This window comes from Notolepis coatsorum, assembly GCF_963971535.1.
Source record: "Notolepis coatsorum genome assembly, contig: SCAFFOLD_1207, whole genome shotgun sequence".
NCBI classification, from domain to species: Eukaryota; Metazoa; Chordata; class Actinopteri; order Aulopiformes; family Paralepididae; genus Notolepis; species Notolepis coatsorum.
This window is the reverse complement of record NW_028174641.1, coordinates 1,834-24,000: the sequence shown is the minus strand read 5'-3', so window position 1 is coordinate 24,000 and position 22,167 is coordinate 1,834. Positions and strand designations below refer to the sequence as shown.

Here is a 22,167-nt window from a genome sequence, read left to right as displayed (position 1 = left end):
GGAAGCATAGTCGTAGTACCCTTGAATGAGTGCTCCTGCCAGAGTCTTCAGGGTATTCTTGTTTACCAGTGAGGAGATCCGGTACAAGAATCGAGTTCGTTGGTTGACTTTTTTTTTATTACATTGGATGCCATTTTGTCACAGGAAAGATTAGCCTCTAGGATGGAACCCAGGTAGGTAATTTCATCTTTCCTTGTGACAATATTGTCACCCACTGTAACTGAGAAGCCATCGGTCTTGCTGAGTTTGTTATTTGAACCGAAGAAAATGGACTCTGTTTTACCCATGTGTAATGATAGTTTGTTATCAGCGAGCCAGGTGCAGATTTTGCAGAGTTCCGAGCTGAGGGTTTTTTCAACCTGTAACATGTTCTTGTCCGAAACCAGCAGGGCTGAGTCGTCCGCAAACAGGAACAAGTTGCAGTCACAAGCTGACGACACGTCATTTGCATAAATTAGGAACAGTAGCGGTCCTAGTATGCTTCCTTGTGGAACACCACAGCTCAGCTCACTGGGAGGGGGGGGGGGGGATAGGGTACCGTTTACCTCCACCATCTGTTCTCTCCCCTCCAGGTAGGATTGCATCCAGCTCACTGATAGACTGATAAAACCAATTGCTTTTAGCTTGTCAATCAGAATGGTGTGATTGACAGTGTCGAAGGCCTTTTGTAGGTCCAGCATGACCATCACAGTCAGGACAGCTGAAACCACCACAGTCAGGACAGCTGAAACCACCAGTCAGGACAGACAGCTGAAACCATCAGTCAGGACAGACAGTTGAAACCATCACAGTCAGGACAGACAGCTGAAACCATCACAGTCAGGACAGACAGCTGAAACCATCACAGTCAGGACAGACAGCTGAAACCATCACAGTCAGGACAGACAGCTGAAACCATCACAGTCAGGACAGACAGCTGAAACCATCACAGACAGCCGAAACCCAAACTAATTTCCTCCGCCGACTAAAAACACACTTCTTCAATCAATAGTCTATCTGAAATAAAAAAGAAATATATATTTTTAAAACTTATCTTTTACTATTGTGCACTTTGCCACTAAATAATCTTCCTTGCCTAGATTACTACCTACTATGCTAATATGTCTTTATTACTATGCACTCAACACTGCAGCACCCACATTTACATTTACATTTAGTCATTTAGCTGACGCTTTTATCCAAAGCGACTTACAAGTTCTGTACGACAAGACAGCAAGAAGGGTACAACTCTATCAGCTGAGTAACAATGTTCATCAAGTGTTGCGTGTTACAGTGTAGGTTAGTTTATTAGGACAAGTGCATGACAGTAAGGTTAGTTAGGGTTAGATTTTTTTTTTTTTTTTTTTTTAATCATTTCAGATAATGGTTGAAGAAGTGAGTCTTTAGTCGACGGCGAAAGATTGGACGGGATTCGGCTGTCCTAACTGTGGTGGGCAGTTCATTCCACCATTGTGGGGCAAGGACTGAGAATAGGCGGCTTCTCTTTGATGACCCTCCGGGAGCTTGGATAGGAGTAGGTCTGAGGCGGCCAGAAGATGCAGACCCACGTTTCAACACTGTTTGATGAACATTGTTACTCCGCTGAAAGAGTTGTACCTTCCTGCTGACCTGTTGTACAGAACTTGTAAGCAGCTAAATGAATGTAAATGTAAAATAATAGTTTGTACAATCAATTAAAACAATTACACATGATGGTGGAATGGTTGGTGTAAAGGCAATCCTATGGATGATAAAGATACGATGTACTTTGTAAAATAAACAGGATTTACTAACTATAAAACAAAAATTTTTTTTTGGCAAATTAACATGAACTAGAAATTAAGTGCGGTCAAAAACGATATGGTACCGCAGGGATGTCCCGATCCGATAAAAAAAATTGGGATTTTTTATTTTATTCAACAAACATGACCATGTTCATACTGAGGCCTTAGTTTTGATTTTAAATTGCATATCATCATTCATTTATTTATTGTCACACAGAGCAGAAGAATTTTGCCAAAACAAACCAATAGTATCCAGCTGCAGAACGGCAGACCAGCCACACTCTCAAGTTCAAGTTCAAGTTCTTTAATAGTTGTCATACAGAAGTACAGAATACTTTCATACAAAATGCTTCTTACTGTTACGCTCCAGAGACTGTGCTAGACAAGATAGTATCAAATAACATAATAACATAATATAGCATGAATTTAGAAGAAGAAAATGAGGTCACAGTTGTTCGGTATAGACATATGTACAATGTTCTGAGTTACCATATAATATACAATACACAACTATGCAGTGTACTAATGTACAGTACTATCTAGTGCAAAGCAGAAATGGGATGAGGTACAATTTTAGGTACAATTTACAGTAAGGTGTACGAGTTGTAGTGCAATCCATAAATATAAAGTGTGGGGAGTGGGTGCTACAGTGTGTTTGTTTAAAGTGGGTGTGTGCTATAAAGTGTGTGTAGTGGGTGCTGCAGTGTGTTTGTTTAAAGTGAGTGTGTGCGTGTGGATGTGTGTGCTATGTGTGTTTGGTGGTTGTTGTTGTGTAGTGTTCATTCATTGTTCGTTTAGCAGCCTGATGGCCTGGGGATAGAAGCTACTTCTGAGTCTTTCTGTGCTCGCCTTGAGACTCCTGTATCGCTTGCCTGACGGCAGCAGTTCAAAGAGGCAGTTGTTCGGGTGGCTCGAGTCCTTAATAATTCTCTTAGCCTTCCCCTTGCAACGCTTGTAGTAAATGTTCTGGAGGGTGGGGAGCCCCCCTCCGATTGTGCGTTCGGCTGAACGTGTCACTCTTTGTAGTCTGCTTTGGTCTTTTGCAGTGCTATTCCCAAACCAGGAGGTGATGTTGCCGGTCAAGATGCTCTCTATTGTACATGAGTAGAAGTTCTTAAGGATCTTCTGGCTGACTTGGAACTTCCTTAGGCGCCTGAGGAAGTAGAGGCGTTGTCGTGCCTTCTTCACCACACTGTTAATGTGTATGGTCCATTTCAAGTCCTCGGATATGTGGGCTCCGAGGTACTTGAAGCTGTTGACTCTCTCAACCGGTGCCCCGTCGATGCTGAGGGGGCTGTAGTCCTTGACCCCCGACCTCCTGAAGTCCACAATCATCTCCTTTGTTTTGCTGACGTTCAGGGAGAGGCTGTTTTCCTGGCACCATCCCGCCAGGACCTTGACCTCTTCCAGGTAGGCCCTCTCGTCGTTGGCAGAGATCAGGCCCACCACCACTGTGTCGTCAGCAAATTTGACGATTGTATTGCTACTCCGCTGAGCCACACAGTCGTGTGTGTACAGGGAGTAGAGGAGGGGACTCAGAACACAGCCCTGGGGGGCCCCTATGTTGAGGGTGATGGATGAGGAGATGCAGTTGCCTGCTCTCACCACCTGGGGTCTGCCAGTCAGGAAGTCCAAGACCCACTGGCAGAGGTCATAGCCCAAGCCCAGGTCCCTGAGCTTGGCTATGAGTATGGAGGGGACTATGGTATTGAATGCCGAGCTGTAGTCGATGAATAGCATTCTCACATAGTTCCCCTGCCTCTTGTCCAGGTGTGATGCTGCTGTGTGCAGCACATGGGATATGGCGTCCTCCGTGGACCTGTTGGGGCGGTATGCAAATTGCAGGGGGTCCATGTTGATGGGGAGGGAGGAGCAGATGTAGCCCTTTACTAGCTTCTCAAAGCACTTCATGGCTATGGAGGTGAGAGCTACAGGGCGGTAGTCGTTGAGGCAAGCAGGCTTGGATTTTTTGGGTACAGGGATAATAGTGGACTTCTTCAGGCAGGTGGGGATGACAGCCTGTTCTAAGGACAGGTTAAATATGTCAGTGAATACTGGGGCCAGTTGGTCGGCACAGACTTTTAGGACGCGGCCGGGGATGCCGTCCGGACCTGCTGCCTTCCTGATATTCACTTTTTTAAAGGTCCGCCTCACCTCATGCTCTGTTACCCTGAACACTGCGCCTCCATCAGCAGCCGACCCCCCCCCCCCCATTGCCGAGGCTTGTGAGCTGGTGTTGTTATTACCAGCATCAAACCTCGCATAGAAGGTATTGAGGTCGTTTGCTAAGGAGATGTCACTGTTCAGTTTGAGGGAGGCGCCTTTGTAGTCTGTCATCGTTTTGAGCCCCTGCCACATAGCTCTAGAGTCAGCTTGTTCAAACTGGAGTTCAATTTTATCCCTGTAGCGTCGTTTGGCCTCTGTCACTGTCCTCCTTACGTTGTGTTGCGCCACCTTGTGGTCGTTCATGTTGCCTGCCACTAGGCCGTCATTGTATGCTTTGGTGCGCTCTCTCAGAGCTTCACGGACGGATTTGTCTACCCAGGGTTTTTGATTTGGGTAAACTTTCATTTTGGTAGTGGGGATTGTTTCTTTCACCCTCTCAGACCCAAACGCATTTCCTTTGATTTAATTATACATCAAATGATTTATGTCAAGGATTGCAATGCCTCGCTTGAATGAAGTTAACTTTTCACCTGGATAACGTCAACATTCAGGGTGAATGTAATGTGAGAAATTGGGATTTAAAAAAAATAGATATATATATTTACAATTAAAAAAAATTATCGGGACATCCGCTCCACCTTCAAGATTCAAGATCGTTTTATTGTCATGTGCACACTGCACAGTTAAACAGGCAGTTTTCCGTACAATGAAAATCTTACTTTGCTAGTCCGCCCTTCACACAAAATCACAATACTTAACTAAAGAAATTGACTATTTAAAAGCGAGTGCTAAAAAATATGGTAAAAATTGATTTTTTTTTAAAAAGGATATAAGATATATACAAGGCACAGTGACTGTGAGTAACATTGCACGTTTCGATTCAGTGTTTACAATATAAAATGGAGGTGACAATGGGTCACAGCAGCAGTTAAAAAAGTGTCCTGGCAGCGTGAATACTTTTGACAACAAATGTTTGTTTCCGCGTTCGAGTTTTGCGCTCTGATTGGCCAGGTCATGTGACATGTGCGCCAATCGTGGGACGGCAAGTTCGGCGCCTATTTCCGGGTCTAACAGCCTGCAAACTACCTAACGCCTAGTTTATCACTGGTTAAGCTTAGGCGACTCTTTCGCAGTTGGTTAATAATAATAATAATAATAATAATGACTTGGATTTATATAGCGCTCTTCACTGACCCAGAGCGCTTCACAGAGTCCATTATTCGTTCATACACAGTCATACCGGTGGTGGTAAGCTACAATTGCAGCCAGAGCTGCCCTGAGGCAGACTCACGGAAGCGTGGCGAATAATCAACGCCTACGGCCCCTCCGACCACCACCAACATTCATTCACATGCATACTACACATTCATACGAGGCAAGTAGGTTAAGTGTCTTGCCCAAGGACACAACGGCAGTGGGATGGACATGGGCTTGAGCGGGATTCGAACCACCAACCCTTGGATCATTGGACAACCCGCTCTACCCCTGAGAGTTTGGAATCAGGACAAGGCGTTCTATCGCCATGCTCACAAACTCTAACCATAACCAACTTCGAACGAGCGCCTAAGCTTAACCAGTGTAGAAACTTGCGGTCCCACGATTGGCGCACATGTCACATGACCTGGCCAATCAGAGACGCGGAAACAAACATTTGTTGTCTAAAGTATTCAGGCATCCTGGCAAACTACCTGCCATGTTATAGGAGTGGTTAGGGGGAACATGGGGGAAAAGGGGAGTAGACCAGGCAAGTCTCCATATTGGAATGAATTATGACAATGACATATATTAATAAACACAAAGCACGATAATAAATACAGATAAAGATAATAAAAACAGGTATACTAATTTCACCCTAGAATTTTGCTCCTACAGTTGGCGGTCAAGGATTTAAACTGACCAAAGTATTGAGCCTTAGAGTTTGTTGCATGATGCGTCAGGAGGACAGAAGCTAAAAGCAGATCTCCCAAGTTCAGTACAAACTCCTCCAGGTGCTTTAGGTGCGAGAGCCAGTCAGTGGAACGTGTGTCCTATAGGGTCCAGACGTCCAGTCCAGAGAGCCAGTCAGTGGAACGTGTGTCCTATAGGGTCCAGACGTCCAGTCCAGAGAGCCAGTCAGTGGAACGTGTGTCCTATAGGGTCCAGACGTCCAGAGAGCCAGTCAGTGGAACGTGTGTCCTATAGGGTCCAGACGTCCAGTCCAGAGAGCCAGTCAGTGGAACGTGTGTCCTATAGGGTCCAGACGTCCAGAGAGCCAGTCAGTGGAACGTGTGTCCTATAGGGTCCAGACGTCCAGTCCAGCAGAGCCAGTCAGTGGAACGTGTGTCCTATAGGGTCCAGACGTCCACTCCAGAGAGCCAGTCAGTGGAACGTGTGTCCTATAGGGTCCAGACGTCCAGTCCAGAGAGCCAGTCAGTGGAACGTGTGTCCTATAGGGTCCAGACGTCCACTCCAGCAGAGAAGTGAGATAAATGGGGCTCAATCTCCAATTATGGCTTTATGTAGAAACAGATGCCAATGCAGCTCTCTGCTAGAGAGGACCATCCAACCCTATTATACAGGACACAATGGTGAGTCAAATGTACTTTGTAAATCCATACCGGCGTAGATAATCTTCCTGTAAATTATATATTATTTTAATGATTATTATTATAGTTCTTTATCATGTTATTGTTAATAATAATAATAATAATAATAATAATAATAGATCAAATTTATATAGCACCTTTCATAGAACCCAAGGTCGCTTTACAATCAGGACAAAAAATAGGGCAAGGAAAATAGGGGGGGGGGGGGGGGGAGGGGATGAGGGAAAGTAGGGGATAATGGACCTAATTTAATCTAAAACTAACTGATGGGGAAAAGCCTTGGTGAAGAGGTGTGTTTTTAGAGCGGATTTGAAGGTGTCCAGGGTTGGGGCGTTGCGGATTTCGGGGGGGGAGAGAGTTCCAGAGGGTAGGGGACGCCACGCTGAAGGCTCTGTCCCCAAAAGTCCGTAACCTGGTGCGAGGGATGGAGAGGAAACCCAGATCAGAGGATGGTAGGTTCCGGGATGGAGTGTACTGGTGGTGGAGGAGATCAGACAGGTACCGGGGGGCGAGGGCATGGAGGGATGTTGACTCTGACCTCCCTGATGAAACCGCTGCCTGCTGCGCTCGGCTGGGTAACCAGGTTAGGGTTTCGGGTCACTGCACCGCGGACTGAATGAGCAGGTAAAGCCAGGGCCGTGCTGCCCACTAGGCAGATCAAGCACTGGACTTAGGGCCCTGCCTAATTTAGGGCCCCAACCAACCAGAATTGTAGTTGAAAGACCGATTAAAAAGAAAGTTCTCAAAATAACTGCAGAATTAGCAGTGGAAGTTAAGATATTCTGGAAAGAAGTGTCCCAGCAATTATCAAATCTCTTAACTCTGAATATATCTGTACACCCCTCTGTATTGCTGTTGAATGATGTTTTTGAGTTTGCAGTCCCTATACAGCTAAAGAGATTAGTTTTATCAGGTATCACAGTGGCTAAAAAGCTGATAGCATCACGATGGTTTCAACCGGAAAAAATGTGTAGTAAGGTTTGGATTCTTACATATCTCGATGTGATTTATCTAGAAATATCCACAGCAAGGATTTTAGGTGTCAGTGAATCCAAAATGGCAATGTGGTTAGAAGTGGTGGATAGAATAAAAGCTAGCATATGAACTGTAGTGCCTGGTAAGGAGCGAATGATAATGGATGGATTATCCAAGTGGGGGTCCGGGGGGGGGGAGCGAGCGAGAGCATATGTGTGTAGGGTATTAGATAGCAAGTATTAGGTATATATCTCGTATAATACATTTATTTAAATGGTGATTTAATTGGATGTGTACTGTTAATTAATGCTTGTATAACTAATTTTATGTTGTTATGTTTATGTGTATGTTTAAAAAATAACAAAAAAAAATATATATATATATATATATAAAAAAAAGCAGTGGAATTAGATAATCATGCCGTTCAGATTCAAACCGATCAGGCATTATTAAGGCACGCCTTCCTTAGTAGGCCCCAAACAATCAGAATCTTATTCGAAAAACAGATTTAGAAATATATATATATATTTCTCAGAATGACAGCCGAAATTGTAGTGGAATTCATTCATCAAGGCCCGCTTGGGTCTGGCGGTCAGTCAGAGGGCGCCTCGAAATGAAAATCAAACTAAGTGTAGATTCATACTTCTAATTTCATGGGAAGCTGCTGTCTAAGGCCTATCCGTGGAACATTAACTGCTGATGGCTTAGAAATACAACTATGCGGTCAGGTGGCGTAGCGGAGATTGCGTTCGTCACCAACGCCGCAGATGCTGGATTCGCGGCGTTGTCACCAGCTTGGCTGGCCGTTCACACTAATACAATTGGCTGTATTAGAGGGTGGGAAAGCTGGCGGGTGGGAATCTGGCGTTGTGGACAGTGACGCCTACAGGTCAGGTCTCGGCGCTTGCTCAGCGGGGCAGGACTTGGTGGAGATAGCGTGCCCTCCCACACGTTACACTTCACCAATGAGAGCCCTCGCTGCCAAGTGAAAAGACGTCACTGGCTGTCGGCGCACGCCTCGGAGGAAGGGGAGGGGAGGGGGGGGGGGCCTTGTACCGACTCATAGGAGAACATGCATACAGCGCCACCTAGGGGAGGGGGGGGGCCTTGTACCGACTCATAGGAGAACATGCATACAGCGCCAGGTAGGGGAGGGGGGGGGCCTTGTACCGACTCATAGGAGAACATGCATACAGCGCCAGGTAGGGGAGGGGGGGAATTGGCACGACGACTAATTGGGACGGGGAGAAAATGAGAGAAAGAATCATCAGAAACAGAAAAAAAAAAGAAAAAAAAATACAACTCTAAGTCTGCAGGCCTTGCTCCTCCCACTCAGACCTGGAGTTCAGTTAATCGCATGGGAATAAACAACAGAGTCAAAAGAGAAGGTATCGAGACAGAGAGCTTAGTTTTCACTTTTGCTGTCGACTGCAATGTAACAATGGAGTTCACATGAGAAGATGAATATGAGGCCAAATAAGTCAGCTTTTGATTACAGGATTCTCATTCACACCTTTATTTAAATCTCAGAAATCCTTATTTACAATGATGTCAAGATACGCCCGCAGATTTAAAATAAACAAGATTAAACACCTGATAGAAAATAAAGAAGAATCGGTTAAAACGGGTACATTCTGAACTTTAGAACTAACTTTAGAACTAACTTGTGGGTCTTGAAGCATAATCCAGTAGATCTGGCTGTAGATCTGTAATAAATGATCAACCACAAGGGGGAGCCAGTGTACCTGACATCTACTGCTCTTGTGTAGGAGAATGATGTTCCTTAAAAAGACACTTTGCCAATCTTCAACTTCTTCTGTGGTTCTGTCGTGAGGAGGACATGTGATGACCAGTCCTGTGGTTCTGTCGTGAGGAGGACATGTGATGATCAGTCCTGTGGTTCTGTCGTGAGGAGGACATGTGACGATCAGTCCTGTGGTTCTGTCAGGAGGAGGACATGTGATGACCAGTCCTGTGGTTCTGTCGTGAGGAGGACATGTGATGATCAGTCCTGTGGTTCTGTCGTGAGGAGGACATGTGATGATCAGTCCTGTGGTTCTGTCGTGAGGAGGACATGTGATGATCAGTCCTGTGGTTCTGTCGTGAGGAGGACATGTGATGACCAGTCCTGTGACTCAGTAACGTGTTCGGTAACGTGTTCAGTAACGTGTTCGGTGTCTTGAGAGCTCACAGGCACCCAGATAAATTCCTCTCCGAGACGACGAACACGCTGGTGAGTCACATGTCCGTTTATCACATGTCCTGCTCACAACAGAAAGATCTGTGAAGTTCTCCTTTAATCAAGTCACGGGCTTTTAGACTAAAGACTAAGAAAATAGAAATTGTGTGTAAAAAAAATATGAAAATAGTTATGACAAGCAGGGGTTCTCACTCAAATGAGTTACCATGTGTCTTTTATAGGTACCTTTTTGACTAAATATTCTGCCACAAAATGGACATTCTCCTGCATTTACATTTACATTTAGTAATTTAACTGAACGCTTTTATCCAAAGCGACTTACAAGTTCTGTACGACAAGACAGCAAGAAGGGTACAACTCTATCAGCTGAGCAACAATGTTCATCAAAGTGTTGCGTGTTACAGTGTAGGTTAGTTTATTAGGACAAGTGCATGACAGTAAGGTTAGTTAGGGTTAGATATATATATATATATTTTTTTTTTGTGGGTCTGCAAGTTTCTTTTGCGTCTGAACCCTTTCCCACAAACTGAACAACTAAATGGGTTCTTCTCTCCAGTGACTTCTTGTGTGTCTCTTCAGATGAGACTTTTGTTTAAATCCTTTTCCACAATCGCTACATAAATAAATGGCTTCTCTCCTGTACGACCTCTCATAGATCTTACAACATCGGTGTTTTCAGTCCATAACTAAATGTTTTCCACCGCTCATGTGGCTCTTCAAATGTCCTTTCCTAATGAACCCCTTTCCACAAACCGAACAACTGAATGGTTTCTCTCCCGTGTGAGTCAACGTGTGTCTTTTCAGATCCGCTCTGGTTCTGAACCCTTTCCCACAGACCGAACAACTAAATGGTTTCTCTCCCGTGTGAGTCATCGCGTGGATCTTCAAATATGCTTTCTCGCCGAACCCTTTCCCACAGACCGAACAACTAAATGGTTTCTCTCCCGTGTGAGTCATCGCGTGTGCCTTCAAATATGCTTTCCTACTGAATCCTTTCCCACAAACTGAACAACTGAACGGCTTGTCTCCTGTGTGCGTCCGCCTGTGTTTCTGCAGATCCCCTCTGGTCCTGGACCCTTTCCCACAGACCGAACAACTGAACGGTTTCTCTTTAGTGTGACTCCTCAAGTGCACGGTCAGATAGAACTTTTCACCAAATCTCTTGTGACACAGTGAGCAACTATAGGGCTTTTCCCCGGTATGAATTCTCATATGTTTGACCAAATATGAAATAGTGGTGCATATCTTGCCACAAACGGCACACGTCGTGTGAATTTGAAAGTGAAGTTTTAAGCTCTCTGTGGGCTCTAAATGTTTCCCACACAAACCACAGTCGCTACGATGGACTCTAATATGGCGCGCTAATGAAGACTTACTGGGAAAACATTTCCCACACACTCTACAGCTCCACGTTTCAGACGGAACGTGGTTTGATAATTTCACCTCATGGGACGAAACCACAGAGCTCTTGAACGTGTTGCTGTTGGATAAACTCCGTCCTTTGTCGCTCTGCGTCTTCTTCGACGTCAGTAAACCTGGACGAGGTTCACTGGTCTCCTCCCACGCATCACTGTCATCAGTTCCAGAACAGTCTGAAGAGTGATGCTCATCATCTCTAGTTGGTTCTAAATCACCAGCTGGATCTAGGTTACTGGCTGGTTCCGATAGTCCACAGTCCTCTCCGTCGGGTTCCGTTTTCATGTGTCCAGTCGAGGTGCTGGGTAAAGAGGACGCTTCTCCGTTTCTCTCCCTCTGGGTTTGAAGATGCTGGAAGGACAGAGAGTTCTCTCTGTCATCTTCACACTTCACTGGGTGAACTGTGGTCTTGGAGAGATCAGCTTCTTCCAGCCCTTGATGTAGTTCCTCTTTAATCTGTAGGAGCTCTGGGTCCTGGGTTTGGCCGAGCCGTGAGGACATAGTATTCTCTCCGTCATGTTCATATTTCACAGGGTGTGAGGTCATCTTGGAGCCATCAGCCTGCTCTAGATCTTGACATAGTTCCTCCTGTTCCTCTTTAATCTGTAGGGACTCTGGGTCCTGGGTTTGGTTAAACCACGAGGACTGAGGTTTCTCTTCATCATGTTCACTCTTCACAGGGACAGGATTGTATGTCACCTTGATGACACCAGCCTCCTGCAGACCTTGGAGCTGCTCTGCCTCCTGACTGCTCCAGAGTTCCTCCTGTTCCTCGTTCATCTGTAGGGTCTCTGGCTCCTCCTGGCTCAGACTGGGGCTCCTCTCCCGCTGCCCAGGGGGAACCTCCTCTACCGAGAGCTGTGGGGGGTCTGGAGAGGAGAAGTGTACTTCAGAATCAGAAACACTTAATGACGTGGTATACAGTACCCACAAGCAATTTTTTTTTTGTATTTTATTTTTTACTATTTTTTAAACAAACACATAAACAAACATGACAACACACAATGGGATATACAAATACACATATGCTCCAGCTCGTACCCCCCTCTCCCGGACCCCCCATTGGATAATCCAACCATTATAATTTGTTCCTAACCAGACATTACCATTATATGCTAGCTTTTATTCTCTCCACCACTTCTAACCACATTGCCATTTTGGATTCATTGAGACCCAAAATTCTAGCTGTTGATATTTCTTGATAAATCACATCGAGATATGTAAGAATCCAGACCTTCCGGCACATTTTTTCCGGTTGAAACCATCGTGATGCTATCAGCTTTTTAGCCACTGTGATACCGGATAAAACCAATCTCTTTAGCTGTGGAGGTACTGCATGCTCAAAGACATCATTCAGCAGTAATACAGAGGGGTGTACAGGTATATCCAGAGTTAAGAGATTTGACAATTGCTGGGTCACTTCTTTCCAAAATATCTTAACTGGTGGGCAGTCCCAGTACATGTGCACAAGCAATTTGCATTGATGCCGCAACAGACCAACACTAAACTCAGACACAGGACCACAGATGAACTAATAGTTGCCCGATTGCCCGGGGCAAGTAAAATAAATATTAGGGCAGGTGTAGTTTGCCTGAACAATGTGAGCCTAGTTTGCTTGTTGTGTACCTTGGGTAAGACAGGGTCCTATAATCAAATGTGAAATCCTGCTTATTTGTCTGAAAACTCAAATGTAATTGTCCCTGTTTTCCCCATGGGGCGGCGCCATTTTAGCGTAAGCTAGATGGTGACGTCACGGTGATGGTTTGGGCTGGCTCCCGGGTTACACTGCTGGTTAGATAGCTAGTAAACATGGAGTGTCTTGAAGGTCAGTCAGTAAATGCAACGTTACCCACCAAATAACGCGACCGCAGTGGTTCTTTTTGTATCGCTCCCGGCTGTTCAAACGAATTTTACCGCGTGAAAGAGAAAGGAAAGTTGGTTCATTTCCACAAACTACCAGTGAAAGAAACAGTGTTGTTGGCGCGTTGGCTCAGGCTGGCTGCACTCAAGCGGCGCGATCAGCCTGTTGGACGGGGAACGAAGATCTGCAGTGAACACTTCATTGCCTCGGATTATGTTTTTGAGGGTGTCTTTGAAGAGGATGGGAGGTTTGTCCAGAAGACCACTAATCAGCTGAAGCCCGATGCGGTTCCCTCGGTCTTCGACAGACAGACTGGCCCAGGCAGTTCAACCAGCGTCAGCCCTGTGCCGGAGCATTTAGCGTGCTGGCTACCTAGCTAAGGTTCAGCTAACTAGCTACATGCAGCATTTAGCGTGCTGGCTACCTAGCTAAGGTTCAGCTAACTAGCTACATGCAGCATTTAGCGTGCTGGCTACCTAGCTAAGGTTCAGCTAACTAGCTACATGCAGCATTTAGCGTGCTGGCTACCTAGCTAAGGTTCAGCTAACTAGCTACATGCAGCATTTAGCGTGCTGGCTACCTAGCTAAGGTTCAGCTAACTAGCTACATGCAGCATTTAGCGTGCTGGCTACCTAGCTACGATTCAGCTAACTAGCTACATGCAGCATTTAGCGTGCTGGCTACCTAGCTACGATTCAGCTAACTAGCTACATGCAGCATTTAGCGTGCTGGCTACCTAGCTACGATTCAGCTAACTAGCTACATGCAGGATTTAGCGTGCTGGCTACCTAGCTACGATTCAGCTAACTAGCTACATGCAGCATTTAGCGTGCTGGCTACCTAGCTACGATTCAGCTAACTAGCTACATGCAGCATTTAGCGTGCTGGCTACCTAGCTACGGTTCAGCTAACTAGCTACATGCAGCATTTAGCGTGCTGGCTACCTAGCTACGGTTCAGCTAACTAGCTACATGCAGCATTTAGCGAGCTGGGTACCTAGCCGGGATTCAAAGCCAACTAGCCGGCTAACCCAGCTCGCTAAATGCTGCATGTAGCTAGTTAACTGAACCTAAACGTCTGTTTTTCAAAACGGAAATGTACAGATGAAAAAACAATCCATTTCGTACATGTTGACTGCAAGCAAGTCATTGATAAGCGACGGGCGTATTAGACACATAGCCATAATATAGAATATAGAAATAGCTCCGCAGAAATCATGAAATATCAGAAAATCAGTCTCAAATGGCTGGCATTCAAGCGATAAATCGTGCGCCCCCTGCTGGCACTCAAAGTGTTAAGCAAGAAAGATAAGTCTGTCCACAAATCTGAGGTAAAACATGTACACGAAGTGTATAACAATAAAACTTTTATAACTGGCATTAACTCATTGGCCGCCAAAAACGAGTTTTCTCGTTTTTAGATCCTTTGATCTTTTTCCGTTGATCCCCATTCTAAACACTCGATCGGAGCTGCCTGTGTCTCCCTGGCATCGCTGCCTACGTTAAAATTGCAATGACAATCAAATCCTGCCAGGTGGCAGTATCGCCTACACTTTAAACTGAGTCTCTGGTCTCTGGGTCTTTCTCTCTCTGTGAATCTGGCTGCAGGAACTCCTCCCCCTCAGAGGGAATCAGGACACGGCAATCTGTCGGGAGATTTGATCGCCTCAAACCTATTGTTTCCCGTATGATAGCCATGCCCAATATACACGAGTAATTGCGATCGCGATGGGACGACTGGGATTATTCATTTTGGAGTACATTCTGACTAAGGTAATGTCTATTTTAGGTAACCTGCTGGTATTTTTTTTACCTAAAACATGCTTTTGTAGCGATCAGTGTCATATTTTACCGAACCTAAAACATGATTTTGGTAACGATCGCAGTTTCGAGGTAAAACGACCCCCCCCCCCTTGATGATTTTGTGAAGAAACATAATTATATGGTATATACCTTTGATTTGGAAATATTTGGAGTTTCAGGCGAGCAACCCGAACGATTTGGGAATAATGCATATAACAAGTCATATCTCGCGATCTAGAAAAAAAGACTGGATTATTTTGGAAAGGGGCGATGTTTAGCGTGTAATAGAGCACAAACTAAAGTATGTACAAATGAACTGGTTAGTCAGTGTTGGACTATAAACAATGCCTGTCAAATGAGCCGTACTAGTGTCTCCATAGCTATAATACAGAACACACGATGGGTCCGCAAACATCGCAAACATTTAATTGTGGAGGAGTGAAGGAAAGCTTGAAACATGTCACCTACCAGCCGCCTGCAGCTGCTCCAGCACCTCCTCCTTCACCACCACCAGCACCTCCTCCTCCTCCTCCTCCTCCTCCTCAGACAGCTCCTCCGTCTCTGGCTGAGAGGAGAGAGGCAACACTGGGGTCAATAACTAGTGATCACTGATATTATTACTGATTCAAGTTATCACTGATATTATTACTGATATTATTACTGATTCAAGTTATCACTGATATTATTACTGATTCAAGTTATCACTGATATTATTACTGATTCAAGTTATTACTGATATTATTACTGATATTATTACTGATTCAAGTGATCACTGATATTATTACTGATTCAAGTTATCACTGATATTATTACTGATATTATTACTGATTCAAGTTATTACTGATATTATTACTGATTCAAGTTATCACTGATATTATTACTGATTCAAGTTATTACTGATATTATTACTGATTCAAGTTATCACTGATATTATTACTGATTCAAGTTATCACTGATATTATTACTGATTCAAGTTATCACTGATATTATTACTGATTCAAGTTATCACTGATATTATTACTGATTCAAGTTATCACTGATATTATTACTGATTCAAGTTATTACTGATATTATTACTGATATTATTACTGATTCAAGTTATCACTGATATTATTACTGATTCAAGTTATCACTGATATTATTACTGATATTATTACTGATTCAAGTTATTACTGATATTATTACTGATATTATTACTGATTCAAGTTATCACTGATATTATTACTGATATTATTACTGATTCAAGTTATCACTGATATTATTACTGATTCAAGTTATCACTGATATTATTACTGATATTATTACTGATTCAAGTTATTACTGATATTATTACTGATTCAAGTTATCACTGATATTATTACTGATTCAAGTTATTACTGATATTATCACTGATATTATTACTGATTCAAGTTATCACTGATATTATTACTGATTCAAGTTATCACTGATATTATTACTGATTCAAGTTATCACTGATATTATTACTGATATTATTACTGATTCAAGTTATTACTGATATTATTACTGATTCAAGTTATCACTGATATTATTACTGATTCAAGTTATCACTGATATTATTACTGATTCAAGTTATTAGGGCTGACCTTCGAATTTTTTTTTGGCATTCGAAGCTTCGGGGCCGAGATTCGATTTTAATTCGAAGCTTCGAGATAAAAAAAGATTTAATAAATTTTAATTTTTTTTTATGTTGTGGGACTTGTACAGCACTTTGTCAGTGGTGTAAAGTTTAAACCTTTTAAAATCTTAGACAAACGAAACACTTTGCTTTCATGAAATATTGTAAGCCGTCATTTGAGGCTTCATAAAAGCAGCACAATGAACACAGATCTGTCAGTGCCGAGTCCGACCTCATCTTAAATAACAAACAGCATTGCTTGTTGTAGTTAACAAAGAGAGGCAGAGTTGATTTTGCTAAAAATATATATATTCAAATTTTATTTTCCCATTCGAATCCCATGCCCATCGAACGAAGCTTCGAAGCTTCGAAGTATTTAAGACATCCCTAGTTATTACTGATATTATTACTTATTCAAGTTATTACTGATATAGGGCGGCTAAGTGGCGCAGTGGGCAAGGCGCTCGCCACTAACGCAGGAGACGCTGGGTTCGAGCCCAGCTCTCGGCGTTGCTTCCGGCTTGGCTGGTCGTTCATACTGGCAGTATTATGGGGTGGGAAAGCCGGTGGGTGGGGATCGGACGTTGTGGACGGCGACTCCTACAGGTCGGTTGGTGCGCCTGTACAGCAGAATCAGGAAGTATCGGGGGCAGCGTGAGCCTCCCACGCGTTACTCCTCGCCACTGAGAGATCACGCTGTGCAGGTGAAAAGATGCAACGGCTGCTTCCTCGTGTACCGGAGGGGACACGTGATGCAAGGCTTGGTCCTCACTGCAGCCGACCAGTGGGAGGCATGGTCTAGCAACGTTCGAGACAGGGGAGGGGAGAATTGAAGGAAAAATTGGCGAGGCAAAATTGGGATGGGGGAAAAAATAGAAAAATAAGGAGAAAAAGTGGATAAAAAAAAAGTTATTACTGATATTATTACTGATTCAAGTTATTACTGATTATTATTACAGATTCAAGTTATTACTGATATTATTACAGATTCAAGTTATTACTGATATTATTACAGATTCAAGTTATTACTGATATTATTACTGATTCAAGTTATTACTGATATTATTACTGATTCAAGTTATTACTGATATTATTACAGATTCAAGTTATTACTGATTATTATTACAGATTCAAGTTATTACTGATATTATTACAGATTCAAGTTATTACTGATTATTATTACTGATATTATTACAGATTCTATTTATTACTGATATTATTACTAGGGATGCTCGATATTGGCTTTTTTACCGATACCGATATTCCGATATTGTCCAACTCTTAATTTCGATACCGATACCGATACCGATATCAACCGATACCGATATATGCAGGGTTTCCCCCCAAAAAAACTGAATAATTTCAGGTAATTAATAATTTCACTGGATGCATTCAAAAGGCTTTCTAAATGTAAGCATTATCTGTGCAAAATATGATAATTAAAAAAGTAAAAATTAACATTACATATCTCTTGTTGTTGAATTAAACCAACATGCATACTTTTGACAATAAATAAAATAAGAATTGGTTCTTACTTGCTTGCCTGGGTAAATAAAGGTTAAATAAATGTAAATTATTATTATTTTTTTTTTTTTTTACCGATACCGATATTTTCCGATATCACATTTGACTGCCGATATCGGCCGATAATATCGGTCGGCCGATAATATCGGACATCCCTAATTATTACTGATATTATTACAGATTCTATTTATTACTGATATTATTAATTTATTACTGATTAAAGTTATTACTGATTATTACAGTTAAGAGGGACATGATATTAATAAATAAGAGCAGTACTGACAGCTGTGTAAAGGGAGACAGTCGTCTGTTCTGCAGCTCTGGTGTGATCTGTTAGAGAGAGAGAGAGAGAGAGAGAGAGAGAGAGAGAGAGAGAGAGAGAGAGAGAGAGAGAGAGAGAGAGAGAGAGAGAGAGAGAGAGACAGATAGATCGTCATTCATTGCGCACTAGTTAGATGACATGTTGCGCATGTTATAACTTTGAATGTCTGCCATTTCCACAGCAAAGACGATACGATGCGTCGGTCATGAATATTCAAATTAAATGTCCTGGTCGACGTTGACTCATCGTTGCAGCTCTAGCCACGAGAAACAAGTCAAAACAGCAGTTCAGTTCAGCATCAAAACAACAGTTCAGTTCAGCGTCAAAACAGCAGTTCAGTTCAGCATCAAAACAACAGTTCAGTTCAGCATCAAAACAACAGTTCAGTTCAGCATCAAAACAACAGTTCAGTTCAGCATCAAAACAACAGTTCAGTTCAGCATCAAAACAACAGTTCAGTTCAGCATCAAAACAACAGTTCAGTTCAGCATCAAAACAACAGTTCAGTTCAGCATCAAAACAACAGTTCAGGCATTGAACCCATTTATTTATATGTTTATAAGTGACTTGTTATGTTCATGCTAGTGTTTAGTGTTTAGTTACCTCTCCTGCTACAGGTGGCCACTAGGGGGCGGGTGGACAAGGCCGTCTTGGAGAGGCGGTTGCTAGTTTGAAGCTCCTGCAGGCGTAGTTTGCTCCTGAGCGCCAGGTTCTCTCTGTGGCACCGCGACACCTCCAGACGGAGACTCGTGAAGCCACCGTCCACCAGCGCACTGATCTGGGACACGGCCGCGTTGGCCAGGACCTGCCAATCACAGGACACCATACTGATTATAATACAGAGCCTGCCAATCACAGGACACGATACTGATTATAATACAGAGCCTGCCAATCACAGGACACGATACTGATTATAATACAGAACCTGCCAATCACAGGACACGATACTGATTATAATACAGAACTTACCAATAATATGAAATAATAGTTATTATAATACAGAACCTTCCAATGATATGAAATAATAGTTATTATAAAACAGAACTTACCAATAATATGATATAATACAGAACCTAGCATTGTCATAGCAAGAATAATATGTATTATTATTATTATTATTATTATTATTATTATTATTATTATTATTATTATTATTATTATTATTATTATTATTATAATAACAATTATAACTATAATAGCTGTATAAATAGACCACTCACTGCCATACAGACTGTTAGCTACTACTACCACAACTACATTTACATTTAGTCATTTAGTCATTTAGCTGAAACACTTTTATCCAAAGCGACTTACAAGTTCTGTACGACAAGTCAGCAGGAAGGAAGGGTACAACTCTATCAGCTGAGCAACAATGTTCATCAAACAGTGTTGAAACGTGGGTGCTGCAGTGTTGAGTGCAGAGTAGTAGAGAAATATTAGTATAGTAGGTAGTAATATAGGCAAGGAAGATTATTTGGTGGAAAAGTGCATGATAGTAGACGACAGTACGACTGTATTTCTTCCTTTATTTCAGATATTGAAGAAGTGTGTTTTTAGTCGACAGTGAAAGATTGGTAAGGTTTCGGCTATCCTAACTGTGGTGGGAAGTTCGTTCCACCATTGTGAAGCAATGGAGGCTCCATTAGGAGACATTATTATTATTGCTACCATTACTATTGCTACTACTACTACTACTACTACTACTACTACTACTATTACTACTACTATTACTACTACTATTACTACTACACTAAAAAGCCCTCAGCTCTGAACTCGGCAGAATCTGCACCTGGCTCGCTGATAAACTATCATTACACCTGAACGGAATCCATTCTTTTTAGATCAAATAACAAACTCAGCAAGGCCAACGGCTTCTCTGTTACAGTGGGTGACAATATTGTCACAAGGAAAGATGAAGTTACCTACCTGGGTTCCATCCTAGAGGCAAATCTTTCCTGTGACAAAAGGTCAACCAACGAACAAGATTTTTGTACAGGATCTCCTCTCTGGTAAACAAGAATACCCTGAGGACTCTGACAGGAGCACTCATTCAAGGGTACTACGACTATGCTTGCACCTCATGGTACCAAAGCACCTCAAAGGCGCTAAAAACAAGATTACAAACATCACAAAACAAACTGGTCAGACTACTGCTTGACCTGACTCCTAGAACCCACCTCACCCCTGCCCACTTTGACAATCTAGGATGGCTTAGAGTAGACGACAGAGTACAGCAACTTGCAATGGGCCTGGTCTACAAGATACACTACACCACAAAGATACCCATGTATGTACCTGTCGAAATACTGCCCAAAGGTCAGTGAATACCACGACCACAACACCAGAGGGAGTTCCACAAATCATGTTAAACCCAGATTCGGCTCAAACAAGGGACTAAACACATTTCGCAATTCATGCCACATCAATGTGGAACGCCCTACCCACAGCCGTAAAGGAATGTGAATCCCTACCCACATTCAAAAACACTCTCAAAGAACACCTACGGGAGACTGCAATTAGAAACTGGCCTCTGTAAATGGCCTAACGCAACCCCCTCCAATGTACAATAAATGTCCTAACCCAGTAATACACGAGACCCTCTTCTTGGGACCAAGTAAGGTTTCGTCGATAATCCAATGTACAGTTACCCCCCGCCTACCCATCATCCCCACCCCACCCCACCCCACCCAACCCCCTCCAATGTAGTTTCTTCGTCAAATGTTATACTCTCTTCTTGTATCACAAACAGTACTGTATTTGTAAATCTGGTATGTCATAAAATAAATGTATAGATGTAGCAGTACTGTCTATCTGTATGTCATGTATGTCATATATGTTATGATGAATTGAAAATGGGGGACCCTGATGTAAACAAGACAAACGTCTTTCTCTGGTCTGCATCCCCTTACAATCGGAGGGGGGCTCCCCACCCTCCAGAACATTTACTACAAGCGTTGCAAGGGCAAGGCTAAGAGAATCATTAAAGACTCCAGTCACCCGAACAACTGCCTCTTTGAACTGCTGCGGTCAGGCAAGCGATACCGGAGTCTCAAGGCGAGCACAGAAAGACTCAGAAGAAGCTTCTATCCCCAGGCCATCAGGCTGCTAAACGAACAATGAATGAACACTACACAACAACAACCACCAAACGCACATAGCACACACATCCACACGCACACACTCACTTTAAACAAACACACTGTAGCACCCACTCCACACACTTATAGCACACACCCACTTTAAACAAACACACTGTAGCGCCCACTCCCCACACTTTATATTTATGGATGAAGGATTGCACTACAACTCGTACACCTTACTGTAAATTGTACCTAAAATTGTACCTCATCCCATTTCTGCTTTGCACTAGATAGTACTGTACATTAGTACACTGCATAGTATTGTGTATTGTATATTATATGGTAACTCAGAACATTGTACATATGTCTATACCGAACACTGTGACCTCATTTTCTTCTTCTAAATTCATGCTATATTGTGTTATTATGTTATTTGATACTATCTTGTCTAGCACAGTCTCTAATAGTTGTCATACAGAAGTACAGACGTAACAGTAAGAAGCATTTTGTATGAAAGTATTCTGTACTTCTGTATGACAACTATTAAAGAACTTGAACTTGAACTTAACAATTGTATGTATTGAGCCGTACTGTATTGTACCCATTCTGCAATCTGGTAATAAAGTTTTCAATCAATCAATCAAGCGGTACAGACCTCTATGATGGCGGCCAGCTGGGAGTGGAAGCTGACACAGGAGGACGCCATGGTCTGCTCGCTCTCAGAGAGCAGGAGGTTCAGGACGAGAAGGCCTCCTCTGTGGGAACAAGCTGAGACTGAGACAGGATGAAGAAGACAAAAGAACACATCTCCTCCATCATCCTGCTGCTGCTGCTGCT

The 22,167-nt window shown here is 43.0% G+C and overlaps 1 protein-coding gene across 1 annotated transcript in view; it reads right to left on the bottom strand.

Moving 5' to 3' along the window:
- The window catches only part of LOC311247514 (uncharacterized protein), a gene marked incomplete at both ends in the record, with an annotated part of 26,108 nt that extends 3,941 nt beyond the window's left edge, over nt 1-22,167 (bottom strand). Inside the window, 3 exons of the mRNA XM_084338554.1 lie at nt 18,212-18,258; nt 18,854-19,055; nt 21,986-22,167. Coding sequence (XP_084194680.1) covers nt 18,212-18,258; nt 18,854-19,055; nt 21,986-22,167 — 431 coding nt within the window. The remainder of the gene's footprint in view (nt 1-18,211; nt 18,259-18,853; nt 19,056-21,985) is intronic.